Source organism: Pectinophora gossypiella, chromosome 26 (assembly GCF_024362695.1).
Source record: "Pectinophora gossypiella chromosome 26, ilPecGoss1.1, whole genome shotgun sequence".
Taxonomy (NCBI): domain Eukaryota; kingdom Metazoa; phylum Arthropoda; class Insecta; order Lepidoptera; family Gelechiidae; genus Pectinophora; species Pectinophora gossypiella.
This window is the reverse complement of record NC_065429.1, coordinates 1,884,809-1,911,172: the sequence shown is the minus strand read 5'-3', so window position 1 is coordinate 1,911,172 and position 26,364 is coordinate 1,884,809. Positions and strand designations below refer to the sequence as shown.

The 26,364-nt window shown below is 39.3% G+C and overlaps 1 protein-coding gene across 3 annotated transcripts; it reads left to right on the top strand.

Moving 5' to 3' along the window:
* The first annotated feature begins 12,979 nt into the window (after positions 1-12,979).
* LOC126378470 (uncharacterized) lies at positions 12,980-25,736 on the top strand. 3 transcript variants are annotated; one of them, XM_050026851.1, is made up of 12 exons: positions 12,980-13,177; positions 14,666-14,749; positions 15,151-15,194; positions 15,805-15,938; positions 17,185-17,297; positions 18,335-18,471; positions 19,656-19,714; positions 20,097-20,268; positions 21,483-21,602; positions 22,029-22,095; positions 23,364-23,498; positions 24,350-25,736. In XM_050026851.1, exons 2-11 carry the CDS (start codon positions 14,680-14,682, stop codon positions 23,495-23,497), a joined length of 1,050 nt encoding a protein of 349 aa, XP_049882808.1. In that variant the 5' UTR covers positions 12,980-13,177; positions 14,666-14,679; the 3' UTR covers position 23,498; positions 24,350-25,736. The 3 variants fall into 3 exon arrangements, with proteins under 3 accessions (XP_049882808.1, XP_049882810.1, XP_049882809.1); XM_050026853.1 differs by having other exon boundaries at positions 12,981-13,177; positions 21,498-21,602; XM_050026852.1 differs by lacking the exon at positions 12,980-13,177 and adding an exon at positions 13,241-13,436.
* Positions 25,737-26,364: the final 628 nt, after the last annotated feature.

The following is a 26,364-nucleotide window of genomic DNA, read 5'->3' as shown; positions in this document are numbered from 1 at the left end:
ACACTGTATTGACTTGCGCAGTACAATTTTGGGGTTGCAAGGCCTAATTATTTCCGTAAATGTCCTTTTTGTTTGCTTTGCCAAAAAAATAAAAAATAGTGAGTCAATTTTAATTTCTCTTCTTTTTAATAACATTAAAGTACATAAATTGACTCTTATTTAATCTTGAAATACTGTAGTATTTATAAAAGCGACATCAAGTAGCTCTTCAGCTGAACATGAAGATGACAAGTGTAATCAGCTGAGTAGCAGTGGCTGGGTAAGGTAAATGGTCCAATAGGTGTCGTTATACAAATTTATGATATATTTTTACTATGATGAAATTCTTATTATTATCAAGAATAATAACAAGAACTTGAAAGGTGAAGGTAGATATAATTGGAAAATCTAATTCAAATGAATGGACCGTTGATGAAGGACTTTCCAGATTACTAGCATGGACATCACTTTGAGGTCTACAACATGATTTCACTACATTAAATATTCTCACAAAGGAGATCATCGGATTTCGGCCCAGTAGTCAAAGTGCCGGCCAAAAAATAATTTTGCTATATTCCGTTAGACCTTATCCGTCTGAGTATTTATTACTATGACACCAAAGCTGTAGGGTCAATATCTTCGGTTTTATTCGAATTAAAAGAACTGTATTTTTCATACATTTTTGGTGAAAATGTAAAGTGCCGGCCAAGTAACAATAATGGTATATATCCTTAGAACTTATCCATCTGAGCATTTATTACTATGGCACCAAAGCCGTAGCGTCAATATTTCTGTTTTTATTCGAATTAAAAAATAAACTTGTATTTTTCATACATTTTGGTGAAAATGTGAAGTGCCGGCCAAGAAACAATAACAGCATTTTACCTACCATTAAAATGCTTATTAAGCGATAACCTTATTTGAAGCCTAAGTAAAATTATTTTAGAGTAGTATACCTGATTTCCGGTAACGAGTCGGTTTTTGGACGAATACTTCCCTTTTTGCCCCTTCCATCATGTGACGTCACGTCCTGTCCGCCTGGTGGGGGGCCTCGGCAAGGTGGGCCGAGCCCCTAGCGAACTGGCTTCATTAGATCTCAAATAATTATTTTGTATGCCACTTTACCAGGCAGAATTAAAATGTTAGGCTTCAAATAAGGTTATCGCTTAATAAGCATTTTAATGGTAGGTAAAATGCTGTTATTAAGCTTTGAACCGTTATTTGAAGCCTAAGTAAAATTATTTGAGACCTGTTTGTTATCGCCTGGTGGACAGGACAATATAGGTACTTATATAATATACACAGGCAAAAAGAAGGCAACACTGTTTCTATAATAATTTGTTTATTATGCAATAACATATTAATACACACATACAAAAAATCAAATTAGCCAAACAGAAAAGCAGGAAAACTATAATAGAACATAAGTCTCGATGAAGTTATGATTCGCACTTCTGTGTACAACTATAAATTAGTGTAGACAATTTCTATGGGTAAGTAAATGAAAATAAACATTACATAACAATCAATTCATTAATTAATAGGTGTAAACAAACTCGTGACTGAAAATGGCGCTTGCGCAGGGGTACATGTATTAATCTCGCGACAATAGAATTTAAAAAATGTGTTTTCAGACCGCCAGTTTCCACGAGCAAGAATCTCATCAAGTGGACAATTTTGAACCCAACTTTTGGATGCCACAGCAGGCCTAATACTACCAGGACTGGCCTCAATACCCGCTTGCAGTAACACTTTTTTAATCCAGCCTGCTATTACTGTGCGTGATGCCGCTTTAGGAGGACCACAAGCCGTCAAAAACAAGTTATCTCCACCACAGATGAAACGTCTCGATTCAGATAATGTAATTACTCTTTTTATCCAGAATACAGGGTCTATATTTTGGTTATTTTTATTATGTAATATATGCCAACCTGACTGACGGTTTATTACTGTATCTGTCTTGGAGCCGAACTTTGGCCAAAAAACTATATGATCATCCGATAATATACAATTGTCATTACCAATGGCTAACAATGTTAAATCATGCACCCGTCTTCCTGTACATAAAAGAAGCAGAATAGCAGCTCGAGCAGAACATTCATATAGATTGTTTGAATTAGGCGTTTTATCCACAAGCCAACTGACAAGTACATCGGTATCCCATATTGGGACTTTAGATCGATTCGTTTTGGCTGAATTTATAGATTTTAATGCTTGACGAACTAATAAATGTGAACTTAAACGATTATCTAAATTTGGATCACAGAGCGTAGAAATTGCAGATTTATATACCAGGATTGTATTATATGCCAAGCCATGTTTTAGATGTAAATCAATTAGAAACCTGGCAAGATCAGCGCCGTTAGGTTTTGAAATATTAATATTATTGTGACGGGCCCAATCACACCACTTTTGCCATGCTAATCGGTAAGTTTTTAAAGATGTATCTCTCCATGATTTTCGTAACTGCTGTTTTTGATCAGAATTCCAACCTGCTAGACTCTCTGCCCACCCCCACATTTCCATACCTCCAGAATCAGGTCGGAAGTCATTGGAGGCGGCCGACCCGTCGTCGTGTCCACCAGTACTTGATCCAGGTTGTGGATTGTGAATGGTGGGGCCAGAGCCCGATTTTTCAAGTCCGGCCTCCAGAACACTTTCAACCATTTCGGGGCTATTATTAAGTATATGCCGGAGGCAGTGTTGAGATGTTGTAACACACGAGGTATTACATGAGGTGGCGGAAACACCCACGCCAGAGGATAATGCCATGGTTGGCTGAAGGCATCGTAAAGGCGAGCTTGAGGGTCTGTCAGATCTAGGGTGGCATAAACCGATACTACGTGAGCTGTGGCTGACGCAAATAGGTCGATTACAGGGTAGCCGAATTTGGTGAAGATCAGATTCGTGATTTTGGGCAGAAGGTGCCATTCTGGAGGCACAGTTAGGCGAGACAAGCGGTCTGCGTCGCCGTTGTAACGACCCGGAAGGTAATGTATCACTACATGAATCCGAAATCTGTCCAATATTGACAGGATCTGATAAGTCAATTCCATGAGAGGTATGCACTTCATGCCCCCCTCTTTTCTCACATATGTAACCACAGTCATATTGTCGCTTTGGATAAGCAATGTTGATCCCGCTAGGCAGTGAGCGTGATCTCTTAAGACGTACCATATGGCCAACATCTCCCGTACGTTCGAATGAAGTAAGGCCTCCTCCGGAGTCCACCGCCCCGAGTACTTCGTGTTGTTTAATTGGGCTCCCCATGCTATCTCTGAGGCATCTGTTACCAAGTAATTGGATACTGGGGGGTAATGTATTGGTGAGCTTTTCACTACGTTGACTCTCCACCATTCTAGTTCTTTCAACGCTAGAGTTGGTATTGGATATCGATACCGTGGATTCGCCGATAACAATTGTTGGCAGTGCTTCAGGAGAGCCCGATGGTATAAGCGTCCCCTTGGAACCGGAAAGCTGGCGAAGTTGACCATCCCTACCACACTTTGAATTTCGCGAAGATTGGCCGTTTTCTTTTTTAACAAACTTGTCACTTTTCTTTGTACGTCCCGACATTTTTGACGAGGCAGAGATTTTTCGTTTGTATGAGGGTTCCAAACAATGCCTAGATACTGGAGAGACGTTTGCGGGACTAACTCTGACTTTTCGAAATTTATGTGCCACCCAAGAAAGCTCAAAAGTCGAATAATCTCTCGAGCTTGGATCATCAGAAGCTGAGGGTCTTGATTGACGATCAGAAAGTCGTCTAAATAGACTGCTATACGAAACCCCTTTTCTCGAAGTACCTGTGCGACCCAGTTTGTCAGGGATGCAAACACTTTCGGTGCACACGAGAGGCCGAATGGTAAACATGTCATTTGGTAAAGGCGTTGATTGTAAATTAAACGCAGGAAGCATCTGTGAGTCCTGGACACTGCGAGGTGGAAGTATGCATTCGATAAATCTATTTTGATTGACCAATCTCGGGGTTGCAAAAAATCGGATATTCTTTGCATGTTTATAAGCCTGAACTTTTTCGCAAACACGTATTTGTTTAAAATCTTTAAATTGAAAATAGGTCGGACAGTTCCATCCTTTTTGGGTATGAGAAAAAATTGGGACACAAAGCTCGGGCCGGGCTCCACCATTTCCAACACTCCCATTTGCAACATTTGATTTATAATTTTGTCCATTTCCGACGAAACCGGAGTTTGTAAGCAATGCCTTATCAAGTCTGGAGTTATTAAGGGAGGTTTGGCTATGAAGGGTATACGGAAGTTTTCTATCATATTTACGAGCGCAGTTGGAGCCTGAAGACTCCTCCAGCGACTGACAAAATGTTGTAACTGCCCTGCCCGGAAACTGTGCGAGTCAATATTTTCGCCTCGGCTGTCCACGACCGGACTGGCCGGGTGGCCTACCCTGTCCTCGGGTGTTATTGGAATACGTCTCGTTTGGGTAATTACGGCCGGATCTATGACGTGAAGATCGCGGTTGTTGAGTAGGTTGTTTATATGCGGGGCGATGGTAGTCGCGCCCTTGAAAAGTAGAAGCATTATATGCGTTCGTAAAACCTTGTGTATGCACGCTTGGGTGGCCAAACACAGCGGGAGTATTAGAATTACCAGCATAACTAGGCGGGACCTGAGTTTGCTGTGAAGGCTGCGCTTGCGCGGCAGCTCGGTTTTGTGCTGGCGCTCTGAGCGGCCAGAATGTTTTAGATACACCTCCGGCCCTTTCCATGATAGAGGAGAAGGAATCCTTTTGAAACAAATTCTCACAAGTAGGTGGGATTTTGCGTAAGCTAGCTTTCAGAAAATTGTCTTTTACTGATCGTAATATATTATCTCGTCTCTGTTGTATTAAGTCAGCCCTATGGCCACACGTCAACTGCAAAATATCACTACTGATTTTCTGAAAACTACCCTTTACAAAAATCTCATGAATTTTTTCTTGCAATATGGTATGTGGCACTTGGCCAGTCGATTTTGCCCACTCGATAAGTGTTTTAAAACCATTTTGCGCCGCTTCATTTTGTTTAATGACTGCCTGTGTAATCGCGGCAAATCCGCGTTCAAGAAGAGCCAAAGAGTTATATTTATCATACGGTTTAATCTCCTCGTTAGTTTCCAAATACGTAAAGCCCGGCGAAGAACAATATTGCTTTTGAACCTCCGCATAACGGACATTATTCCACTCAGCAGTATCGAAATGTTGTATGTTTTTTAATAAATCCAAATGTTTGGAGGTAGATTTAGGTACAGAAGGTTCCTTGAGAACGGTATTTAAATGTAAATCTACTGTGCATGATAATTCCGTGGGCTCCGATGTAGAGGGTAGATGCGTTTTAGAATCTGACATCAACGTAAAAGTCGGGTTATTTTCCGGAGCCAAACTGTTTTCGACGGCGTCCTCATTATATAACTCCCTACTAACATCGGCACTTATTTCGGAAACAGCATCATTAATCTCGTCAGGTTCGGGCATATAAGCACTTGAATGAAAAGTAGGGCGGAAGGCAACACTATTTAAAAAGTTTTTAATACCACTTACTTGCTCGGCCAATATACAAATTGCCTTATCGGTGTCGCGGCGGCGCCGTTTAGACTTTTTTGACGATTTCCTTGCCTTTCTCTTCCTATTAACCCTAGGTGGGTCAGGTTCGGGGACGTCGTTCGCCTCAGGCTCCCTTTGTGGCGCGGGTTGTATAGAAGTATCAGAGCAAGAACCCGAGCTAGAACTCGAATCTGAGCTGCTGGATTCGTCCTCATTTGAAATATTCATAACTGAAAAATAAAAAACAGTTAATAACGAACGGTAACACCGTTTTTAAATTTTTGCCGTAATTTTTTAAATAAAAATTATAATAATTGTACGTATGTACTTACTCGACAACCGACTGTTACGACTTACAAGTCACTAATGAAGCCAGTTCGCTAGGGGCTCGGCCCACCTTGCCGAGGCCCCCCACCAGGCGGACAGGACGTGACGTCACATGATGGAAGGGGCAAAAAGGGAAGTATTCGTCCAAAAACCGACTCGTTACCGGAAATCAGGTATACTACTCTAAAATAATTTTACTTAGGCTTCAAATAACGGTTCAAAGCTTAATATTGGTATATTCCGTTAAAACTTATCCCTTTGACCATTTATTATTATGGCACCAAACGTCTATGACCATTATTTTGGCTTTTATTGGACTTTACGTTTTAGTTTCTAAGTGAAAAGTGCCGGTCAGCAAAAACACATGTCAAAACTATCGAGAAGATACCTGTAAACATTATTCAGTATGACAATAAACGTGTATGACCATTAGTTTGGCTGTTGTTGGATTTTTAAAATCTCGATTCTTGATTTATTTTGTTATAAAATAAAATATGACAGGCGCGTTATTTAAAGGATCGTCAGAATGTTTATTACTATGACATTAAACGTCTATGACCACTATTTTGAACTCAATTAGATTTCTCAAAAATCTGGAGTTTTCATAGATACCTACACTTTGGCGAAAAACGTTTTATCTGGCGATAATGCAGGTAAAGGCGTAATATCGTGGTCGTCTTTGGACACATTTTTATTAATCAAAAATAGGTTTTCGTTTGACCACTATCTCACCTGATGGTGATACACGCTTTAGAAGCTTATTTTTTTTTAAAGAAAAGTGAGTTACGATGCTATGTCGGCCGAGTAGCACCAGGACATTGTGATCGGCATACATGCAAAGTACAACTGCCCGACTCCTGTCTTCCCTAACAGCTACTTCAGACGTCATGCCAAAATACGTCACTAGATGGCAAGCTTATCTTTGGAGGGTGGTAACCATCTACGGTCAAGATGAATCAATACCATAATTCGACCTAAACTTAGGCCGTAACCTTGAGTCGAATGCAAAAACTACAGCCAACGTCATATCTAAAATCAGATAGTATTAATATAGAAGTTCACCTAACAACACACAAAACAAAAACACAAAGTATTTATCTGACTAATAACTAGTCATAGGGAAAGCTCTGCTTATTGTCATTGTTAAAATGTATATAAAAAAAAGATTTTTTTAAAAAGTCTAATAAAAGCCAAAGTCGATATTTGGTAATATAGTAAAAAAATACGTTTCAAGTCGTTTACCAAAAGATTTGACTTATTTTGTTTCGCTGGCTGACATTTTCCCATTTGAACCAAAACGGAAAGAGAGACGAATAAAAGTCAAAATAATGGTCAAAAATGTTTTGCGCTAGATTATTAAATGTTCTAAAGGTCCTTTGTAATCCGCCGTACCGCAAGTTTTGCCTAAAGCACTTTATTTTTAAACAAAACAAAAAAGAAATCAAGATTTTTAAAATACAATAAAATGCAAACTAATGGTCATACACGTTTGGCGCTATAGAAAAAAATGTTAACAGGCATCTACTCGATACTCTCAACATGGTATTTTTGGTGGTCGGCACTTTTCACATTTGAACTAAAACGTAAATTCCAATAAAAGTCAAAATAATGGTCATAGATATTTGGTGTCATATTAAAAAATATTGAGAAGCAACTATTAGACAGATTTGACGTATTTAATTCGATGGCCGGCATTTTAACATATTAACCAAAACGGAAAGTCCAATAAACGTCAAAATAATGGTCATAGAAGTTTGGCGCCATACTAATAAATGTTCTAACGGTCCTTTGTAATACGCCTGTATCCCTTTTATTCCCAACGGACATAATATTTTTTTTTACAAAATGTATGAAAAATCGAGATTTTTAAAATCCAATTAAAGCCAAACTAATGGTCATACACGTTTGGTGTCATAGTAAAAAATGTTCACATCAATGTACTCGAAAGGTTCGACACATTTTTTTTCTCTGGCCGGCACTTTCGAATTTGGGCCGGCCAAAGTATGGAGAGCCGATGATCTCCTTTAACTTAAATAATTCTTGATAATGCGGATATTGTCCATATTGGGATGCGCACAGCCATAAGTTGTCAGAAGCCGCCAGTTTTGATGGGAGAGCAGTAGGTGTAGTAATGATTAGAATTTTGAAAGACCACAGATTATTTTTTCTTGTTTCACTTCGGGTATGGGGAAGAAGATTATTTTGAAAAGCATGTTTCAATATACAATTATACTCAATTGCAGTTCCGCAGTCCGCTTGAGCTCGCGACTCGCATGAGCGCCAACGCTGCCAACATTTACCGGTTGGTATCGTTAAGGAGAAGAAATTACCTTATAAGCAATTTTTTTTTTGACCTGACTTATTGTAGATTTGCCGCAGATGGCATTAACTACTTGGCCGGATAATTGAGGAGCGCTGAGGGTCTCACCCGATACAAAATTTAAGACAACAGGCCTGAGGGTGCCCAATTTCGCGCGAACCTCGGGACGTCGTGTGAGAGGAAGAATATTTGAAAGAATTAATCGACCCTAGTGGGTCGATAGCGATAAGCGCTGAATGAGGGAAGTCGTCGACCACGCCGACAGGGTCGGTTCTGAAGTGTTTGGTGTCGCGAGCTGATTGGCCGCGTCTATGGCTAGAGTAATCGGGTTGTCAAGATCATACTTCGGATGCCGATACATTTCAGTACCGTCCCTAAGCGGGATTTATTCGGAAGCCGCAACTACTAGAGGGTTTGAGTGGTGCGGAGCAGAATCGAAAAAACGTTTTCAAGCTAATTTGAGCCATTGGGGCAATGGTTGGCAGACCTAGGTCAATGTGCAGATTTTCATTGCGAAGAAACCACGGAGCTCCCGTGGCTTTCCGCATGAAACGATTTTGTATTACCTGTAGACGATGGATTTGAGAGGGACTCGCGTCATAAGAAAATTGATATTGTGTTATACTTTATTGAGTTAAGGGACAATTAGAGGTCATTATAATAGCGTTAATAGTTAGTTTAATGGACGGTAACAAACTAACGTGCAACTTATCGCTCTGGTCATAGCCTAAAGTAAAGTAAAGTCTATTAGGTACTCATATCCCATCCAATATACGTCAAAGATTAATCTCAGCCATTAAACTGTTACTTTGCAGTAAATAATGCAACGTTGATGTAACGTTGGTTGTCTTCAGTCGATTTGTGGTGTGATTTTGACTTCAATATGGATTAAGTGTATGCAATTTATCGTGTTCTTATGAATGATGAACCGGTATTACTTACAAATTCACACATTCAATCTACTTACAGTGTAGCACTCTGCCTTAAGAGTTGTCTGTGTAAAAGAAACCTGATTCCTACCCCTTTACTGCAGTGCACGTCTACATTACAGAGTAATGCCATACCGAGTCGATACAATATTTGGTCCAGATTTTAATCGAGGTTTTCTATAAAAAAGTAATGAATATTTAGCCATATTAGGAAGTCTTCGTTAAAAATTCTTTTCTGGCAGAGATTTTGAAGTATGGAACATAAATTCTTATTTTGGAAATGAGAAATTACTAGAATCTTATCAAAATGACATTATGTTTAGTCCTGTAAAAGACACTTTCAAATATTTGTATTACATGAAGGTTTACCTTTACCGTACGTGTCAAGAACCATTCGTATGCCTCGCTCTCTACTGCTGTCTCTGAACTTTCACTAGTCTTCGGGCCTAAAACGCGCTATCGAAGTTTTCGAGACACTCCGTATATAAGCAATGGTCGGTGTTCATTTGTCGGGGAGTCCAGCACCACACGGTACAGCGGTTCGCGCAGCCGCTACACTCAAGTGCGCGCCCATTTAGACCTAACTTCAACGTTTGCCATTCTGTCGACTAGAAGTAATTGCTAGACTGTATTTGGATACCCGCGACGCTGTGGAATGACAAATGCTTGAACTTGTTTGAATGCTTACAGCACCGATGTGGCTAATTTGACTCCTTTTTGGTTTTTTTATTATTTTGTTAGCGTCTGTGTCATGTTTGTCTTGGAGCAGATGCATAGGCATATGAAGTAAATACATTTTCTAACAAACTATGTACTTATTAACTATGTGTGTATTTTATTTAAACATCCTGGAAAGGAAGAAAAATAAATGTAAGCTTACGACTAAATTCCCAAGTGCTAAAATCCATCGCAAGATAAACTGAGTCCCTATGCTAAACTGTAAACTCGCACGAACGCGCCTTAAAGGGGAGAAAAACTATAATTTAACTAAATATAATAATCGCATGTTTTACTGTAAGGACATAAGTTCAATTATACAATTAAGAAACACATGGAACATTATTACATTACTATTAACCTTTTTTTACGATACTTTACATAAGTTACTAGTTTTGGCTCTTACTTATCCAATTTGTAACTTTTAATAAACTTACGAAAATGGTAGAGCTCGTCACATGAAAGTAGGTAGGTACTCCTTTAATGCTCAAAAAACAAGTGGGATTAAAAAAGACGGAATCCTGAGACATCAATTTACTTCAAGCTAGAATATTAACTTCTATGTACAGCTCTACATAAGTTTTATGATCATTCATTGGTTTATTGACTGCCATATAGCATCCTCTTTACCTAGAAAAGATCATTAAATTTCTATTCCTACTAGTATTTAATTTAGTAATAATTTAATGTGACAATAACGTCATCCGATTAAGTAGGTATTCGAATGCTAAGGTTACTACAATTACTATACAACGATGCGATCAATAGAAAACAAAACAGAATCTATTTTTGTTTTCGAATGTTAGTCCGATCTTTGATAACGTAGAGTTGTTTACAAAATATTACGTTGCGTAGGCAGTAACGTCGTCACAGCAACATAACGTCGTGATGGGCGGGTAACTGCGGATGAACGGATACAATGAGTCACGTTTTTACGTTCTAGCTTCTATACAGAAACTGTACAACTCATTTTCAGAATAAAAAAGAGCATTAACTATTAGCTCTATATATTTCTTGTCTAACCTCGCTCTGTATGTAGTCCCTACTTCTGCTTATTTAATTGACTACATATTCGAAGTAATGTACTTTATTGATTTAGACAACTAAAGAAAACATATACTTTCCATTATTTTGCTGCACAAATTGTATTATGACATGTATTTTACATTGTCATACATTCGTGGCTATACATTGAAGGCTTGATAGACAGTGCTCTATTCCATCTAACGGTGCATCATGCGACTATTAACCTCGATACTGCAACGATCAGACTTACACCTTTGGTTATTGAACTCTATATTACGACGTAGCTACGTCAGGGGATTCGTCCAATCAGAATACTTGGCCTGAAACACGCTAACGAAGTTTTCGCTCCACACCGTATATATACAAGTTCCACTTAGAACGAATCGGGGAGTCCATTGCTACACTGGTGGCCGGTCGTGGCGGGGGGCCGGTTTAAGCCCCCGCCATCTGAATATGTCGTCTTTAAGTCGTCATGTATGGGTTAATATTATAAAATGGTAATAAAAACAATGTCAATCATTCTGTAAAATGAAAAACGAGAATTCTTCTCACACATACAGCTGTAGTGACTTTGACTTCCTTTTACTAGTTTCATCATTCATTTGTTTACCAACGGTTTTTGTTTCTTTTTATTAGTACATAAAGCATAACACATAAATGGCGTGTCAGGATTCAGGATCGTAGCTAATGGAATTCCGCTAATGGAATTCCGTAGTCTCTACATACCCAAACGGGAAATAAGCGTAAGATCTTGTGTATGTGTATAAATGCAAGAACTAAATAGACTGAAAAACGAAGGGTTTTTGAAATACTTTGTAGATAGTAGTGCACTTAACATGATGAGTATATTGCACATTTATGCTGTCAATCATTAACATTCGGATTGTTTTCTTTTATCTTGTTTGGTTAGTGGTGTGTACTTGTGTTTCTACTTAACTCGTTAGTGTTCGTGGGCGTGAGTTACGTGTCTAAGTTATTATTAGAGTTCAATGACGACTTCAGATGAAATCTAATAAGATCTACTAAGTAATAGCCGTGTTATAGTTATTGGATTTCATATGTATACAATACAGCATACATACATACATAAACTTATACCCGTAATCCCTAATGGGGTGGGCAGAGTCACAAGTAATCAAAGACAACTTGCAGCCACTGTTGATACGATGTCGTAAGCTGGATATGATAAACCTTATGGTGATAAGGGATCAGCCTATTGCCCATAACATTAGTCCATCATATTAGAGGACACAATCCCTCTGTCGAAATACAATACAACTAGTCCAAAAACATGAGCTTCACTATTTTTTTTCACTGGACCAAAAGGAAGTCAAATTAGCTACTACCGTGTGGATGAGACCAAGGCCTCTCTTTATCATTTTCTTGACATATTTGACATTATTTTATTGCTTAATACGCTTCAACATATCTGATGGCAAGGAAGTAGACCGGCTCCCTGCCAACACCGGCTCACGTAGTAGCTACGGACCTCCCGGCAATATTACACTAGCGTTTGCTTATATACGGACAATTTGGAAAACATCGATAGCGCGTTTTAGGACATGAGTTTTAAACGTTAATTTTACCCCTTTAATGAATCAAACTTCTGACGAAAGTTTGTTTTTATGATATAAAAAGTCGTAAAGTTTCTATGTTTTACCTTCATGTCGTTCAATTTAGCTTGGTTGTTAATTTATCAGTGAAAAATGTTTTTGCTATGGTTCTTATGGCGCTAACGTAGGAGTAAAAGAGACAGAACATTTAACGCCCAGTTTTGCTCGCCCACGTCTATAACCATTCTTAAACACTTTTATTTTGAGTCTTCCTAGACTCTAACATTGATTTTTAGATAGAGTCAGAGATTCCGCGATCTTACGTTAAAGAGAGACGAGTATTATTCTGTCAGATGTAATACGAGCGTTTTACCAAAACGGTCTACTGCGCATGTTTATGCTATTGGTAGAAATGTACAGCCCTCTAGTATCAGCAACATACATAGGCTCTTCGTTTATTAAACAAAAAAAAATAAGAATTTAAATTAAAATTAATTATGTGATCCTTGAAATGGGTCATTTACCCTTTTGAGGATGATAAATAAAAACAAATTAATTGTTTTTTAACCTGGCAACTTTGGCTGTACATTAGAAATACTCTTTGCTCAAGAATATTTACAGAAAAATTTAAGAATTTTGCAATGGCGGCGCTTATTTAGCGATGATCTATTTGATTTTATAGTCGTTTAGCGAGATCTAAGTTGTATTATCGGTGTATTTCCATTGTAAAGCGGCGAGAACCATCAAAACATTGATTGTTGCCATCAAACGTAAGTAAATTGTTGCAATAATCATAAAATACTATAGAATATAGAAACACTGAGTTTTTGGTGTTGCAAGAAGAATTTTGGTCACTTTGACATGTTGATTTGGTTATTTACGATGTATTTACCGAATTGTTTCATTAAATTACTTGATTTACATTATGTTTCGTTTAATTACGTTGTCGTGCTTACGCTCTGAGCCGTGGACAGAAATCCGATAACAGCGTGGAATCATGAAAGGAAAAATACGTTTACGTTTGCATAGGTTTGTAAAAGTTTTATTTTAATTTTCTAGTTTATTTAAAAATCGTTTTATATTTTAAGCTTAATTGTACAATTAATTCCTAGGATTCTTGGTCCTGGGTCCAGATAGGGCATAAAAAACGCTCGAAAAACTGACGAGATTTAGTTAACAGTTATTCTTTCAGAGGTTTGAGAAGTTGTACTATCACGTTAATAGAATTCCGTCTTCTTGCCTTGCCTGGTATAAAATTATAGTTTCCTACTAGTAATAGCGAGTCAATACATTTGCGCCTTGGAAGAAATTCTTTAAAACTTGAACGATGTAGTCCAATCCAACCCTAATCATAAGACTGAATATACTAACTCATTTTTGTATAGTTATATCTATGTACCCGTTAGCAAAGGCCTCCTCTTTCTTTGTTCCAAATAACTAAAAAAATAATCTCCTTATATTTTGGAGTTGGTTAAAAAGGCAGTGTTCAGGCTGTGCCTCCAGTCTTCTAGGAGGAATGCATATTCTAACTATAAAAACTCATGGGAGCAAGCTAAGAGACTGTAAAAGACCATGAAAAGTGGCAGTCTGTTTTAAACACTATTCAGTGTAGGTAGGTAACATAGTTACACTTTGAATCTTCAATTTTTTCATAACAAACATCTCATCCGCCTAAAACTACTGCAGCTTCTCACAACCTGTATAGCCAGGGAAAAGAAGCTTCAAGAAAAACCTCTGCACAGGGCCCTAGATATTCTTTTAAAAAAATAAATAAAGATAAAATATTATAACAATATTTTATGTATTGTATAACACAATTGATAAAATATATTATAAATTAAATAGGTAGATGTAGCCTTTATTATGAACTTAATCTGTGGCATCATAACGAAAACTTTGAGAGATGATTCAGACCATGATTCTGAGTTGATATCAAGTGGAATTTTCCATCGCAAAAATATGGAATGGAAAATAATTTAAAAAACACTAAATTATTATGAGTTTTTCGACAGGAAATTCCATTTGATTTCAACTCAGAATCATGGTCCATTTCTGAGGTACCGTTTAGTTACATCTTTTGTCCATTTCTCTATTTTTTTTCGCATCATATGTCCTGTCCTACGCCATTATAGGAAAATGATTAAGAAAAAAGTAAGAGAAGCTTGTACTGTCTGATTTATTGAGTATGAATAAGGAAACTAAGAAAAAAAGGTTATAAAAAATATTTGAATTTAACAATTTAAAAAAATTTGTTTCAGTGTCCACTTGAGCCATGTCAGAAGAAGAAGGCATTTCAGTTGACTCGGCAGACGCTCAGCTACTGACTGCCGAGTATAAAGATGGTATGTTCTTTTTTAAATATGTTATGTCCATATCTTTTCCTTATAGTGAAAACCACTTTTTTTTTCATTTTTGTGCCCAAACACGCGATCGGTCGACTGACCATAAGCGGTTATTATGACTTGGTTTTAAGTGGTATTTCTCCACTATTTAATGGATGTTATTATACAAATATACATATAAACCTTCCTCTTGAATCACTCTATCTATTTAAAAAAAACTGCATCAAAATTAGCGTAGTTTTAAAGATTTAAGCGTACATAGTGTAGTGTCACATCACGTCAATGTGTAGTGTCTGTGTAAAACGAGGTTGTTTGTATGTAGTGTCCGGGGTGTGGCAGCACCATCTATGTTTTTATTAATGAATGTGAGGAATCTTTAATTCTAAAATGTTTTGTTTCAGGACAACTACAAATTGTGCAAGTAACTCCATTTGAGAGAGATAAGGTAAAGAGTTTTTATACATTGTTTTATTTAGGTTTACGCGGTTATAATCATAATTAAAACACATAATAACGGGTTCTTACCGCGTTTAAATCAGGGATATGAGACTCCCGATGTTTCGACATTGTTGCAAGTGCCATGATCACGGGATGAAATATCGGGAGTCTCATATCCCTGATTTAAACGCGGTAAGAACCCGTTATTATGTGTTTTAATTAAGAGTTTTATGTAAGCTAATTGATAGTAACAGCCACCATCTAGTGGTTAGAGCGTTACGCTCACGATCTGGAGGTCCGGGTTCGATTCCCGATGGGGACATTGCCGAAATCACTTTGTGAGACTGTCCTTTGTTTGGTAAGGACTTTTCAGGCTTGAATCACCTGATTGTCCGAAAAAGTAAGATGATTTCGTGCTTCGGAGGGCACGTTAAGCCGTTGGTCCCGGCTATTAGCCGTAAAAAAACACCTCCACCAACCCACATTGAAGCAGCGTGGTGGAGTATGCTCCATACCCCCTCCAGTTGATTGAGGGGAGGCTTGTGCCCAGCAGTGGGACATGTATAGGCTGTTTATGTTATGTTGTCTATTATTGTCTATTAATTATTTGTCAACAGGATGTGGAATCCATTCTGCCAGACTCGATATCCGACTCGGGGGACGGGAGCCACTGTGTCAACAAGTTCATGCAGGTGTTGGATCCTAATAAGGGCCTCGTCCAACTAGACCTACTCAATTTGACTCTTGTCAGGTAAGATTAATCTAAAATTATAACTATACAGGCTGTAAGTGACATCGTAACGAATACTTTGAGGAATGATTCACACCATGATTCTGAGTTGATATCAAGTGGAATTTCCTGTCGGAAAATTCATGAAAATTTTAGTGTTTTTTTTTAATTTATTGTCAGTTCCATACTTTTGCGACGGAAAATTCCACTTGATATTAACTCAGAATCACCCCCTTCATTATTCTGACTTCGCATCACATTTTTTTTTAGTTAGATAGATAATACGTTTATTTCGTGGATCGTGAGCCCAACGTTGGTGTTGGCGTAGGTTGCTACGCATACCTTGGACTGCGATGCGTACGAATGAGTCCATATTAAAAGAGCTCAAGATCACGACGCGGCTCTCCTCAATATGCCGGAATCGTGCCCTAAGCTTCTTCGGACATATTATGCGGTCTCTGAAGCACAGTCTGGAGAAGCAGATCATCGTTGGGCAAATGGATGGCAAACGTGCGCGAGGAAGGGCGCCTACGAGGTGGTCTGACATCGTGAAGAAGAAGAGGGCGGTCCACGCAGCATATAGCCGTACCGAGTGGAAAACCATAACCTGTGGTCGCGATCCTCAGCAGTGAGGGAACGACGAAGAAGAAGAAGAGCCCAACGTTCAAACCACTGGACCACAGGCCGTTAAATGGTGATAAAATATGGTTAAATGTGATGCGAATTCGTCTCAGACGACTGATGCGAGGCTCGCGCCCAACTGGGCACCCTCAGGCCTGTTGTCTTAAATTTTGTACCGGGTGAGAGCTCTCAGCGCTCCCCATTTGTCAGGCCGTGGTCCGTGGTGGTATGTTGGTGCTAATTCCTGTAAATACCATCTAATTTTATTTTAAGTTATATCTGTCATTTTCTTATCCGCCGAAAAGGAAAGGGACGGGTAATCGACAAGCATAAAATTTATGGAACACACGTCAATTTTAAGCACAAATCTAAACCAACCGTCTAAAAATTTTACATCCGTCAATAACCCGACACAGTTAAGTAGACAGCACGTCAAACGGATTGCATACCAGCGACGTACCTTTTGATTCGCCCGGGTTATTCATTCATTTACTCATTCTTCCTAAAATTAAGAGCTGTGAATCATCCGTCCCTTTCCTTTTCGACGGATATGAAAATGACGGATATAACTTAAAATAAAATTAGGCGGTGTCTGCAGGAATCGGGGCCATTGTGTATTTATTTATAAAGTATTATGGCTCAACAGATGCGATGACGGCGAGGAGTCTTACCGTCTGGTGTCCAACACGGATTCCGATGGCGGCGACTTGTCCACAGACGGCACTGTGACTTGTGTACTGCAGTCTAGCGATGTTGAAGGTATGTAATAATAAATAATGTAATAATGGTGCTAATTCCTGTAAATACCATCTAATTTTATTTTAAGTTATATCTGTCATTTTCTTATCCGCCGAAAAGGAAAGGAACGGGTAATTGACAAGCATAAAATTTATGAAACACACGTCAATTTTAAGCACAAATCTAAACCAACCGTCTAAAAATTTTACGTCAGTCAATCATTCTTCCTAAAATTAAGAGCTGTGAATCATCCGTCCCTTTCCTTTTCGACGGATATGAAAATGACGGATATAACTTAAAATAAAATTAGGCGGTGTTTGCAGGAATCGGGGCCAATGGTGCTCAATAGTAACCCTGACACCAGGGTTGCTGAGGTTGGTAATCCACCTCACAACCCACATTATAGAAGAAGAAGAAGATAAGCCCTTATCAAATCAAATCAAATATACTTTATTGCACACAACATATAAAACAAATTTACACAAATGGACGGAAGATACGGCACAATCTGGCGGCCTTATTGCTAAGCAGCAATTTCTTCCAGGCAACCAGTGTACATACATACATACATAAACTCACGCCCGTAATCCCTAATGGGGTGGGCAGAGCCACAAGTAATCAAAGACAACTTGCAGCCACTGTTGATACGAAGTCCAAAGATGGATATGATGAACCTTATGGTGATAAGGGATCAGCCTATCGCCCATAACATTAAACCAGTGTAAAAGAAACATAATTATAATTAACGCCACAAAACCGGCAGGCTCTTGGATGTGATTGGGCCACAAGTGTACAACGCCTACCACCTTACGCATACCTTCGGAAATAAATTAAAACATTATTTGGTTCATAAAGCCTATTATGACTTAACAGAGTTTCTCAATAACATAAAATTAGGATGACGACAATATAGCGATGTAATTTGTATATTATGATTTTATTGTGATGTAATATTGAAATATTGTAATGTAATTTATAGAATGTGTACCTGCTCATCGAAATATTTGTTGACGTGTAATATTTATTATAAATAAAGAATTGAATTGAATTGATTCCAGAGCACGACAGCCAGGAGTATGTGATGATGGACGGCGACCAGGGTCCGCTGGTGTTCCTGCAGTCATCACCATCGTCATCAACATCTTCAGACCCCAACCCTAAACCTGCGCCTGCGCCGCCGCCGCAGAAGACATCCGTAAGTTCACAGTCCTGAGCAATACCGTTGCTGACTAGTTAGAAACTTACCCTATTCCATGGCCGTTCTGTCTACTCCAAAGGGATATAGGCGCGATCTTATGTAAGACCCAACTAGTTGGCCAGCTAGTTCCGCCCACGTGCAACAGATGGCGCCACATTCATTAATGCAGTCTTCAAGCAGTCGTGAAACGCGATATCGAAGTTTACACAGCAAGACGCATATATACAACTTCCAACATAACACCGTTGGATCGTCGATCCCTAGTCACGCTATTAACTTGTGGCTAGCGGGGTACTATGCTCTGTTCGGTACCACGAAAACATCCATTGGCACACCCCTCGCCACCAAACTACATTAAATTAGTCCGAACCATATACTCATCGAAGGCGTGTATCCCACTTTATACTGCATCGGAGTATTTGGAGTACAAAATCCTATCATGAGGTTAATCTCTCCGCAGAACTGTTCTTGGTACCAACTCACCTGTGCCCAGACTATGCAAGCTTTTGAACCACTATAGCAAAGTTTTAGATCTCAATGCTGACTCACTTCATGGCTTCCGTAAAAGCACTGTTGATAATGGTGCTAATTCCTGTAAACACCATCTAATTTTATTTTAAGTTATATCTGTCATTTTCTTATCCGCCGAAAAGGAAAGGGACATAAAATTTATGGAACACACGTCAATTTTAAGCACAAATCTACAATAACCGCCAAAAAATTTTACATTGGCTAATAACCCGCCAGAATTATGTTGACAGCACACGTCAAACGGTTAGCATACCAGGGAGATACTTTTTTGATTCGTCCGGGTTATTCATTCATTTACTCATTCTTCCTAAAATTAAGAGCTTAATCATCCGTCCCTTTCCTTTTCGGCGGATAAGAAAATTACAGGTATAACTTAAAGTAAAATTAGGAGATGTCTGCAGTAATCGAGGCCATTGCATTGTATTGTTTAAATAAATCTACCCACTTATTGTTAGTAATAGAAATATTTTTAACTTTTAAACAGCAGTTTTGTCTAAAGGTACCCACTTTCTTTTTTATATAAATGCATGCTGTGTTTACTTATAATTAGTCACTACAAGTTGCAAATGTGTTACTTATTACAATGTATTAATGTAAGTGATTATTAGTAAACCAAAGAAATAAAATAAAAAATAAAATCTTGTTTCCAGGAGAAGCAAATATCGTCTATTGAGTTATTGGAAAGGGTGAAGGTATTACAGAAAGCCAAGTGAGTAATTTATTGTATTTAATATTAACATAACAGCCACACTCTACACCACACACACACTACACACACTACACACACACACACACACACACACACACTACACACACACACACACACACACACACACACACACACACACACACACACACACACACACACACTACACACACACACACACACACACACTACACACTTGATTACACTAGGTTGAGTTGTTTATTGCTTGTTATTAACCTCTATGGAACATGTCTAAATAATCAAATGTCTCAAATAATTAAATAAAATATACAACAAGAACCTATATCTAAATATATCCGTTCACCGGTAGTCTTTGAGTTGGATAGACTGGGCAGTGGTTGTATGTGGGTCTTTGGCGCTGCAGGTCGGCGGCGTGGACGGCGAACGTGCGGCCCGGCCGGCGGGGCCGGCGTCGCGCCGGCGAGCTGCCGCCGCCACACGAGCTGCTGGCCTCGCCCAACTTCAAGCTGTACCTGTACTCCTGCAAGCTATGCATGTTCAAGTGCAACGCCATCAAGGAGCTGCAAGCGCATCGGGTGAGTTCACGGAATTGATGAAGTAGGTTGGAAAGGCCTGTAGCAGAGTGTGGCGTTCTAGGTGTGATGGTTGAGTGGTGTGCTGATAATTAAATTAAAAAGGAATATTTTAAAGTTTATTGTTTTCTTTTACTTATTCACACATTTTACACTTTTATTATTATTATTTTATAAATCACCATATATTTTTAATATTATTTTAGATAATTTTTTAACACAAGAAAATATTGATTATGCATCCATTTATGATGCCAAGAAGGAAGTCACATTTTTGTCTATGACAATACCTTTTTAATAGTAACAAAACCATAGACATTTTTATATTTTGTTCGTGGTCCGAACAGCAGAGTACAAACTGTGCACATACTGGCCTTTCGTTCTGACCATCATCATTTTAAATTACGAAATTCACGTTCCATTCCATTCCGCATTTCCTTTCATTTTACTCGCTTTTGACTCACTGCATCCCCGACCTTCATTAAAACAACACAAGTGTATTATACAGTTTAGGGCCGTGCCCTCTAACTCTTGATTATATTGTGAAGTGTGTATATTGTGAACTATGTATATTCCTATCCTGTTTGTGAAGTGTTTTTCATAAACTGTATATATTCCTGCTTGCTTCTAATTTATCATCGTTATCACCAATCACTTCCCTACTCTGCCGGCACGGCGGGATACCATATCCTCACCACCCAGCGTGCTGCAGGCCCTAACGCGCATTTTGTATAAGAACCGCTGTCGCCGGTTCAACCCTCTTTTACTACTGCACCCAGATAACTACGACAGCTCTACTGCTTCTGAAATTCCACAGCCACTTTACCGGCAATGTAGATTTTATGTGATAGGCTGCAATATTATCATTACTTTTCGTAAGACACTGAATACAAAAGTAATTTATTGATAAATAGCCGATCATACTAAGGTTTTTAGCTTTCCTGTGATTAGGAGGGATCTTGCATGATAGTCGATATTTGATTTGTTGCCTTGCAGGTTGTAATGCACAAGACGAGATTTTAATATACTTTGAGGAAAGGAATCTGGAAACGCCCCCATTATATTTTAAATTGTAAATTTTTACCTAAATATTTTTTTTGTTGAACGTCTCACAACCTTCCACATTCTTCTTTTCTCGTGTAAGTTGTGAGGTCAGTGGCCGAATGTATGCGTACTATTTATTTATATAATTTGACGTATGTGGAGTGTTCACGTAGCACTGTATGTGGCAGGCGGCGTCGCACGGGGGCGCCGGCAAGTACCGCGGCGGAGGCGCGCGCGCCCTCGTGACGCACCAGTGCGCCAGGTGCCCCTTCCGCGGCGCCTCGCACGTGCAGGTGACTACCACGCTGGAGGACACACTAAGTGTCCTCATTGGCTAACGAGAATATTTATACACGACATCTACAAATATACATTTACACGTACGTAAACACACACGCACGTATATACGCACGCACGCAATACACACACGCACGTATACATACACGCACGCAATACTCGCACGTATACACGCACGCACGTATATACGCACGCACGCAATACACACGCACGTATACTCACACGCACGTAAACACACACGCACGTATACACACACGCACGTATACACACACGCACGTATACACACACGCACGTATACACACACGCACACAGTATCTCTCTGGAAATAGACACAAAGCTAAGTTCGTGACATTTTCACTGTTGTGCCACATTGTGTGCCGAGTAAATCTACTTATTTTTAATTCTGTTTCTGTGTAATACAGCTAATGAAGCACATACAGTCGAGACATCTCGGCGATGGGGACACTATCACCAGCACAACTACAAGCAGTAAGTATAATATATAATAAATAAAATACACACATACATAAACAAACAGCCTATATACGTCCCACTGCTGGGCACAGGCCTTCCCTCAATCAACCGGAGGGCGTATGGAGCATACTCCACCACGCTGCTCCAATACCGGTTGGTGGAGGTAATTTTACGGCTAATAGCCGGGACCAACGGCTTAACGTGTCCTCCGAAGCACGGAATCATCTTACTTTTTCGGACAATCAGGTGATTCAAGCCTGAAAAGTCCTTACCAAACAAAGGACAGTCTCACAAAGTGATTTCGACAATGTCCCCATCGGGAATCGAACCCGGACCTCCAGATCGTGAGCCTGAAGCTCTAACCACTAGACCACGGAGGCTGTTATTACATATAATATAAACTCACAACTATATTCCCGATTGGGGTAGAGGTGCATACATCGCAAGATGAACTAAGTACCCACGCCTCACCGAGCTATCTGTTAGACCAACGTGATAGGTGAGCCGTATTGCCGTGTACAGGGTGTTAGTGACATCGTAACGAATGCTGAGGGGGATGATTCAGACCATGATTCTGAGTTGATATCAAGTGGAATTTCCTGTCGGAAAATTCATGAAAATGTTTGTGTTTTTTTTTTTATTATTTTCAGTTCCATACTTTTGCGATGAAAAATACCACTTGATATCAACTCAGCATCATGGTCTGAATCATCCTTCAAAGTTTTCTTTAGTATGTCACTTGAAGAAATAGGTAGCTCGCTTTGGATATATTTGGTTGTATAAAATGAATATAAGGAGCGGGAAAATAAAGCGGCGTCGTTCTTGCTACCCCATTTTGTTTCTATTGTTTTTCTTATAATAAAATATGTGGCCAGCTAGCTAAATTGTTACATCCCGTTTTCGCTAGATGGCGCTTGTCTGTGACATCATTAACACCCTGCATAATGGTCGACCCAACTGTGCTAGTGGAAAGTGCTCTTAAGATACACTAATAACTCACTCTTACCAACACACATTTCCATCTACCCACCCCTACGGCTTTTTACAGAAGCGACTGCCTATCTGACTTTACAACCCGCGAAGGGGAAACCAGCCCAATACAGGTTAGGTCACATACCTCTGAAACGCATTTCTCGGGAAGTGGGTTTCCTCACGATGTTTTCCTTCACCGCTGGGCACGTGATAATCATTTTTGATCCAAACATAAATTCGACAATCGTTGGTTTAGGCCAAGCGTTTAGGGCAAGCGTTCTACCAACTGATTTACCTATCTCTATCCACAGGTAAGATAAGTTTAAATTCGAAAGAAGTAGAAGAAGCAGATGTCCTGGTGTGCGGCGCATGCGGGTACGAGTCCTCGGTCAGGGCAGACTTCATCAAACACATCGAGGACGAGCACGGGGCCACTACTGTGTGAGGTACGCACTTTGTTTTTTATAGGGGTGAGCAGAAACGGGGGTTATTCGAATTTGTACAAGTAAATAAACACATTAGCTTATATTTGTGCCTTAAAGATTTGTCTAGTCAATTCAGTTACTTTTAAATACTTTGTGGTCCCTAGTTTGGTTAGTACATTACAGGCTTTGGCGGCTTAATAGTAACCCTGACACCAGGGTTGATGAGGTTGGTACTCCACCTCACAACTCACACGATAGAAGAAGTTACTTTCTACTAAACGTCAAAATACGAATTTACTATGGAATTTGTATGAAAAAGCAACCTGTGACGTCGTAGAAAAAGTGACAAAATTTATTAAAATTCATAAATACGTTAAATAGAATAAAGAAAACTTTTTTTGACACCTTTATGTCTGTCTTTATTTAGTAATCAGAATTTCATAATTTATCTTTGATTTAGGAAACTACCGAATTGGGATATATTCGTGAGCTGATCATCAGCTTAGCGTCATCCTGTTTTTCACAGGGTCCGCTTACCTAACCTCTCCCCACCAGCGGCTGAGCTAGGTTTACCTCACCCCCCTCGAACATAGTTTAGTTTTAGTACTCAATCGTATAGCGTCAAACGTCACACACACAGATGCGCGTGTTAACGTCAATGTGTAGTGTCTGTGTAAAACGAGGTTGTTTGAAGTGTCCGGGGTGTGCTGAAGATTTGACAGGTTCGGTTTTTTGCAGAAGCGACTGCCTGTTTGACTTTCCAACCCTCGAAGGGAAAACCGCGTGGGTTTCCTTCACCGCTGAGCACGTGGTAGTCATTCGCGATAGTCTTAAGCTAATGTTATGTAAAAAATGTTTTTCTTGTTTTTCAGTTGCTGATTTGACGCCCTTGGAGAGCAACATGGAGGATAGAGTAGTCGTACGCAAGCGTTGCCTTCAGCTAGTGTTTTCACATCTGTGCAATCCAAAAATAGTTTATATTCTTACAACTGGGGTGTTAAAAAGGCCACATCGTAGCAATTCATCTAAAAAAAAGCAATGTTGCAATTCGACATTTGCGCATATAAAAGTAAGTGTGCGCAATGCAAACAAATGTCAAATGGCATTATTGCTTTTTTAGATGAATTGCTTTGATGTGGCTTTTTTAATGCCCCAGCGGGCCTAGCACCGCAAGCACGCGACTCTTTCTCGCCGCGACAGCGATCGTCTGTCTCTTTCTGTGCAGTACTGTGAGAGAGTGACGGGTGACGTATGTCGAGGCGAGAAAGAGTCGCGCGCTTACGGTGCTATGCCCTTAGATCTTGATACCGGGCGGTAGATTACCCGTTTGTAGATATGTCGTGGGCCGATCGAGATCTGCCTGGGTACAGTCATGAGCAATATAATGTACCCACTTTGGGACTCTGTCGCACTAACATATTTGACATTTAGAGAGACTTTCAGTTCAATTTGTCGAAAAAGTTAATGTGACATGGTACCAAAGTGTATACATATTAATGCTCGTGACTGCATTTAGACGTGAGCCGATCGCAAAACTGGGCTGACCGAGATTGCCGATTGATTTATCACGAAATGCCGGCACACCATGTTGGGCCCAGGGAGATGTCGATCGGCCCAGTTATATTATCCTTGGAATTACAAGGTTAAACGAAGATACTGTACGGTCACGAGCATTAATATGTATACACTTTGGTACCGTGTCACATTAACTTTTTTGACAAATTGAACTGTAAGTCTCACTAAATGTCAAATATGTTAATGCGACAGAGTCCTAAAGCGGGTACATTATATTGCTCACGAATGTACTCTTCTCCAGTCTCCGGAAGGGTCGTCTTTCTCTGAGTGGCGTATGCATAGCACAATCATGTTGGAAAATGGTGCCTATTTTGGCACCCACCAACTTAAACAAATTTTAATTTAACAGCTTGTTTTCGGAGGTATGTGACCTAACCTGTATTGGGCTGGTTTTTCGAGCTGGAAGGTCAAACAGGCAGTCGCTTGTGAAAAAACCGGACCTGTCAAATCTTCAGGTTAGGTCACCCTGTGAAAACGGAATAATGCTGGAGAGATAGATCTTGAACTAGTGCCGTCCTGCACTAACAATAAATGAAAGAAAGAGATGGAGCTAGTTTTACTGCTGTCGAATTAAGTTGGTGGTTGCCCGAATTGGCACTGATAAATAAATTGTTACACGCGAAGTGATATCAGTTATTGTAAGATTATTTTTAAGTTCGTCAATAAACCTACTTTTATTATTTACTTGTGTTGTTTGATTATATTACTCCCATTCTCTATGCTTCCTGCCTGCCCTGATAACGCGAGACGGCGTGACGTTCTATGTGTTCACCAGGGCCTAATAAAAACAATACCTTTTTTAATCTAACCTAACCCTTTTTTAATCCAACCTAACCTTTTTTTAATCCAACCTAACCCTTTTTGAATCTAACCCAACCCTTTTATAATCTAACCTAACCCTTTTTTAATCTAACCCAACCCTAGATTAAAAAAGGGTTGGGTTAGATTAAAAAAGGGTTGGGTTAGATTAAAAAAGGGTTGGGTTAGATTAAAAAAGGGTTGGGTTAGATTAAAAAAGGGTTGGGTTAGATTAAAAAAGGGTTGGGTTAGATTAAAAAAGGGTTGGGTTAGATTAAAAAAGGGTTGGGTTAGATTAAAAAAGGGTTGGGTTAGATTAAAAAAGGGTTGGGTTAGATTAAAAAAGGGTTGGGTTAGATTAAAAAAGGGTTGGGTTAGATTAAAAAAGGGTTGGGTTAGATTAAAAAAGGGTTGGGTTAGATTAAAAAAGGGTTGGGTTAGATTAAAAAAGGGCTGGGTTAGATTAAAAAAAGGGTTGGGTTAGATTAAAAAAGGATTAGGTTACATTACAAAA

Bases quoted from the DNA above. Each gene is read 5' to 3' on its own strand.
- LOC126378470 (XM_050026851.1), top strand. From the start codon at position 14,680: ATGTCAGAAGAAGAAGGCATTTCAGTTGACTCGGCAGACGCTCAGCTA. The intron at 15,939-17,184 runs GTAAGATTAATC...ATGGCTCAACAG, and splicing joins CTCAATTTGACTCTTGTCAG to ATGCGATGACGGCGAGGAGT. The intron at 18,472-19,655 runs GTAAGTTCACAG...TCTTGTTTCCAG, and splicing joins CGCCGCCGCAGAAGACATCC to GAGAAGCAAATATCGTCTAT.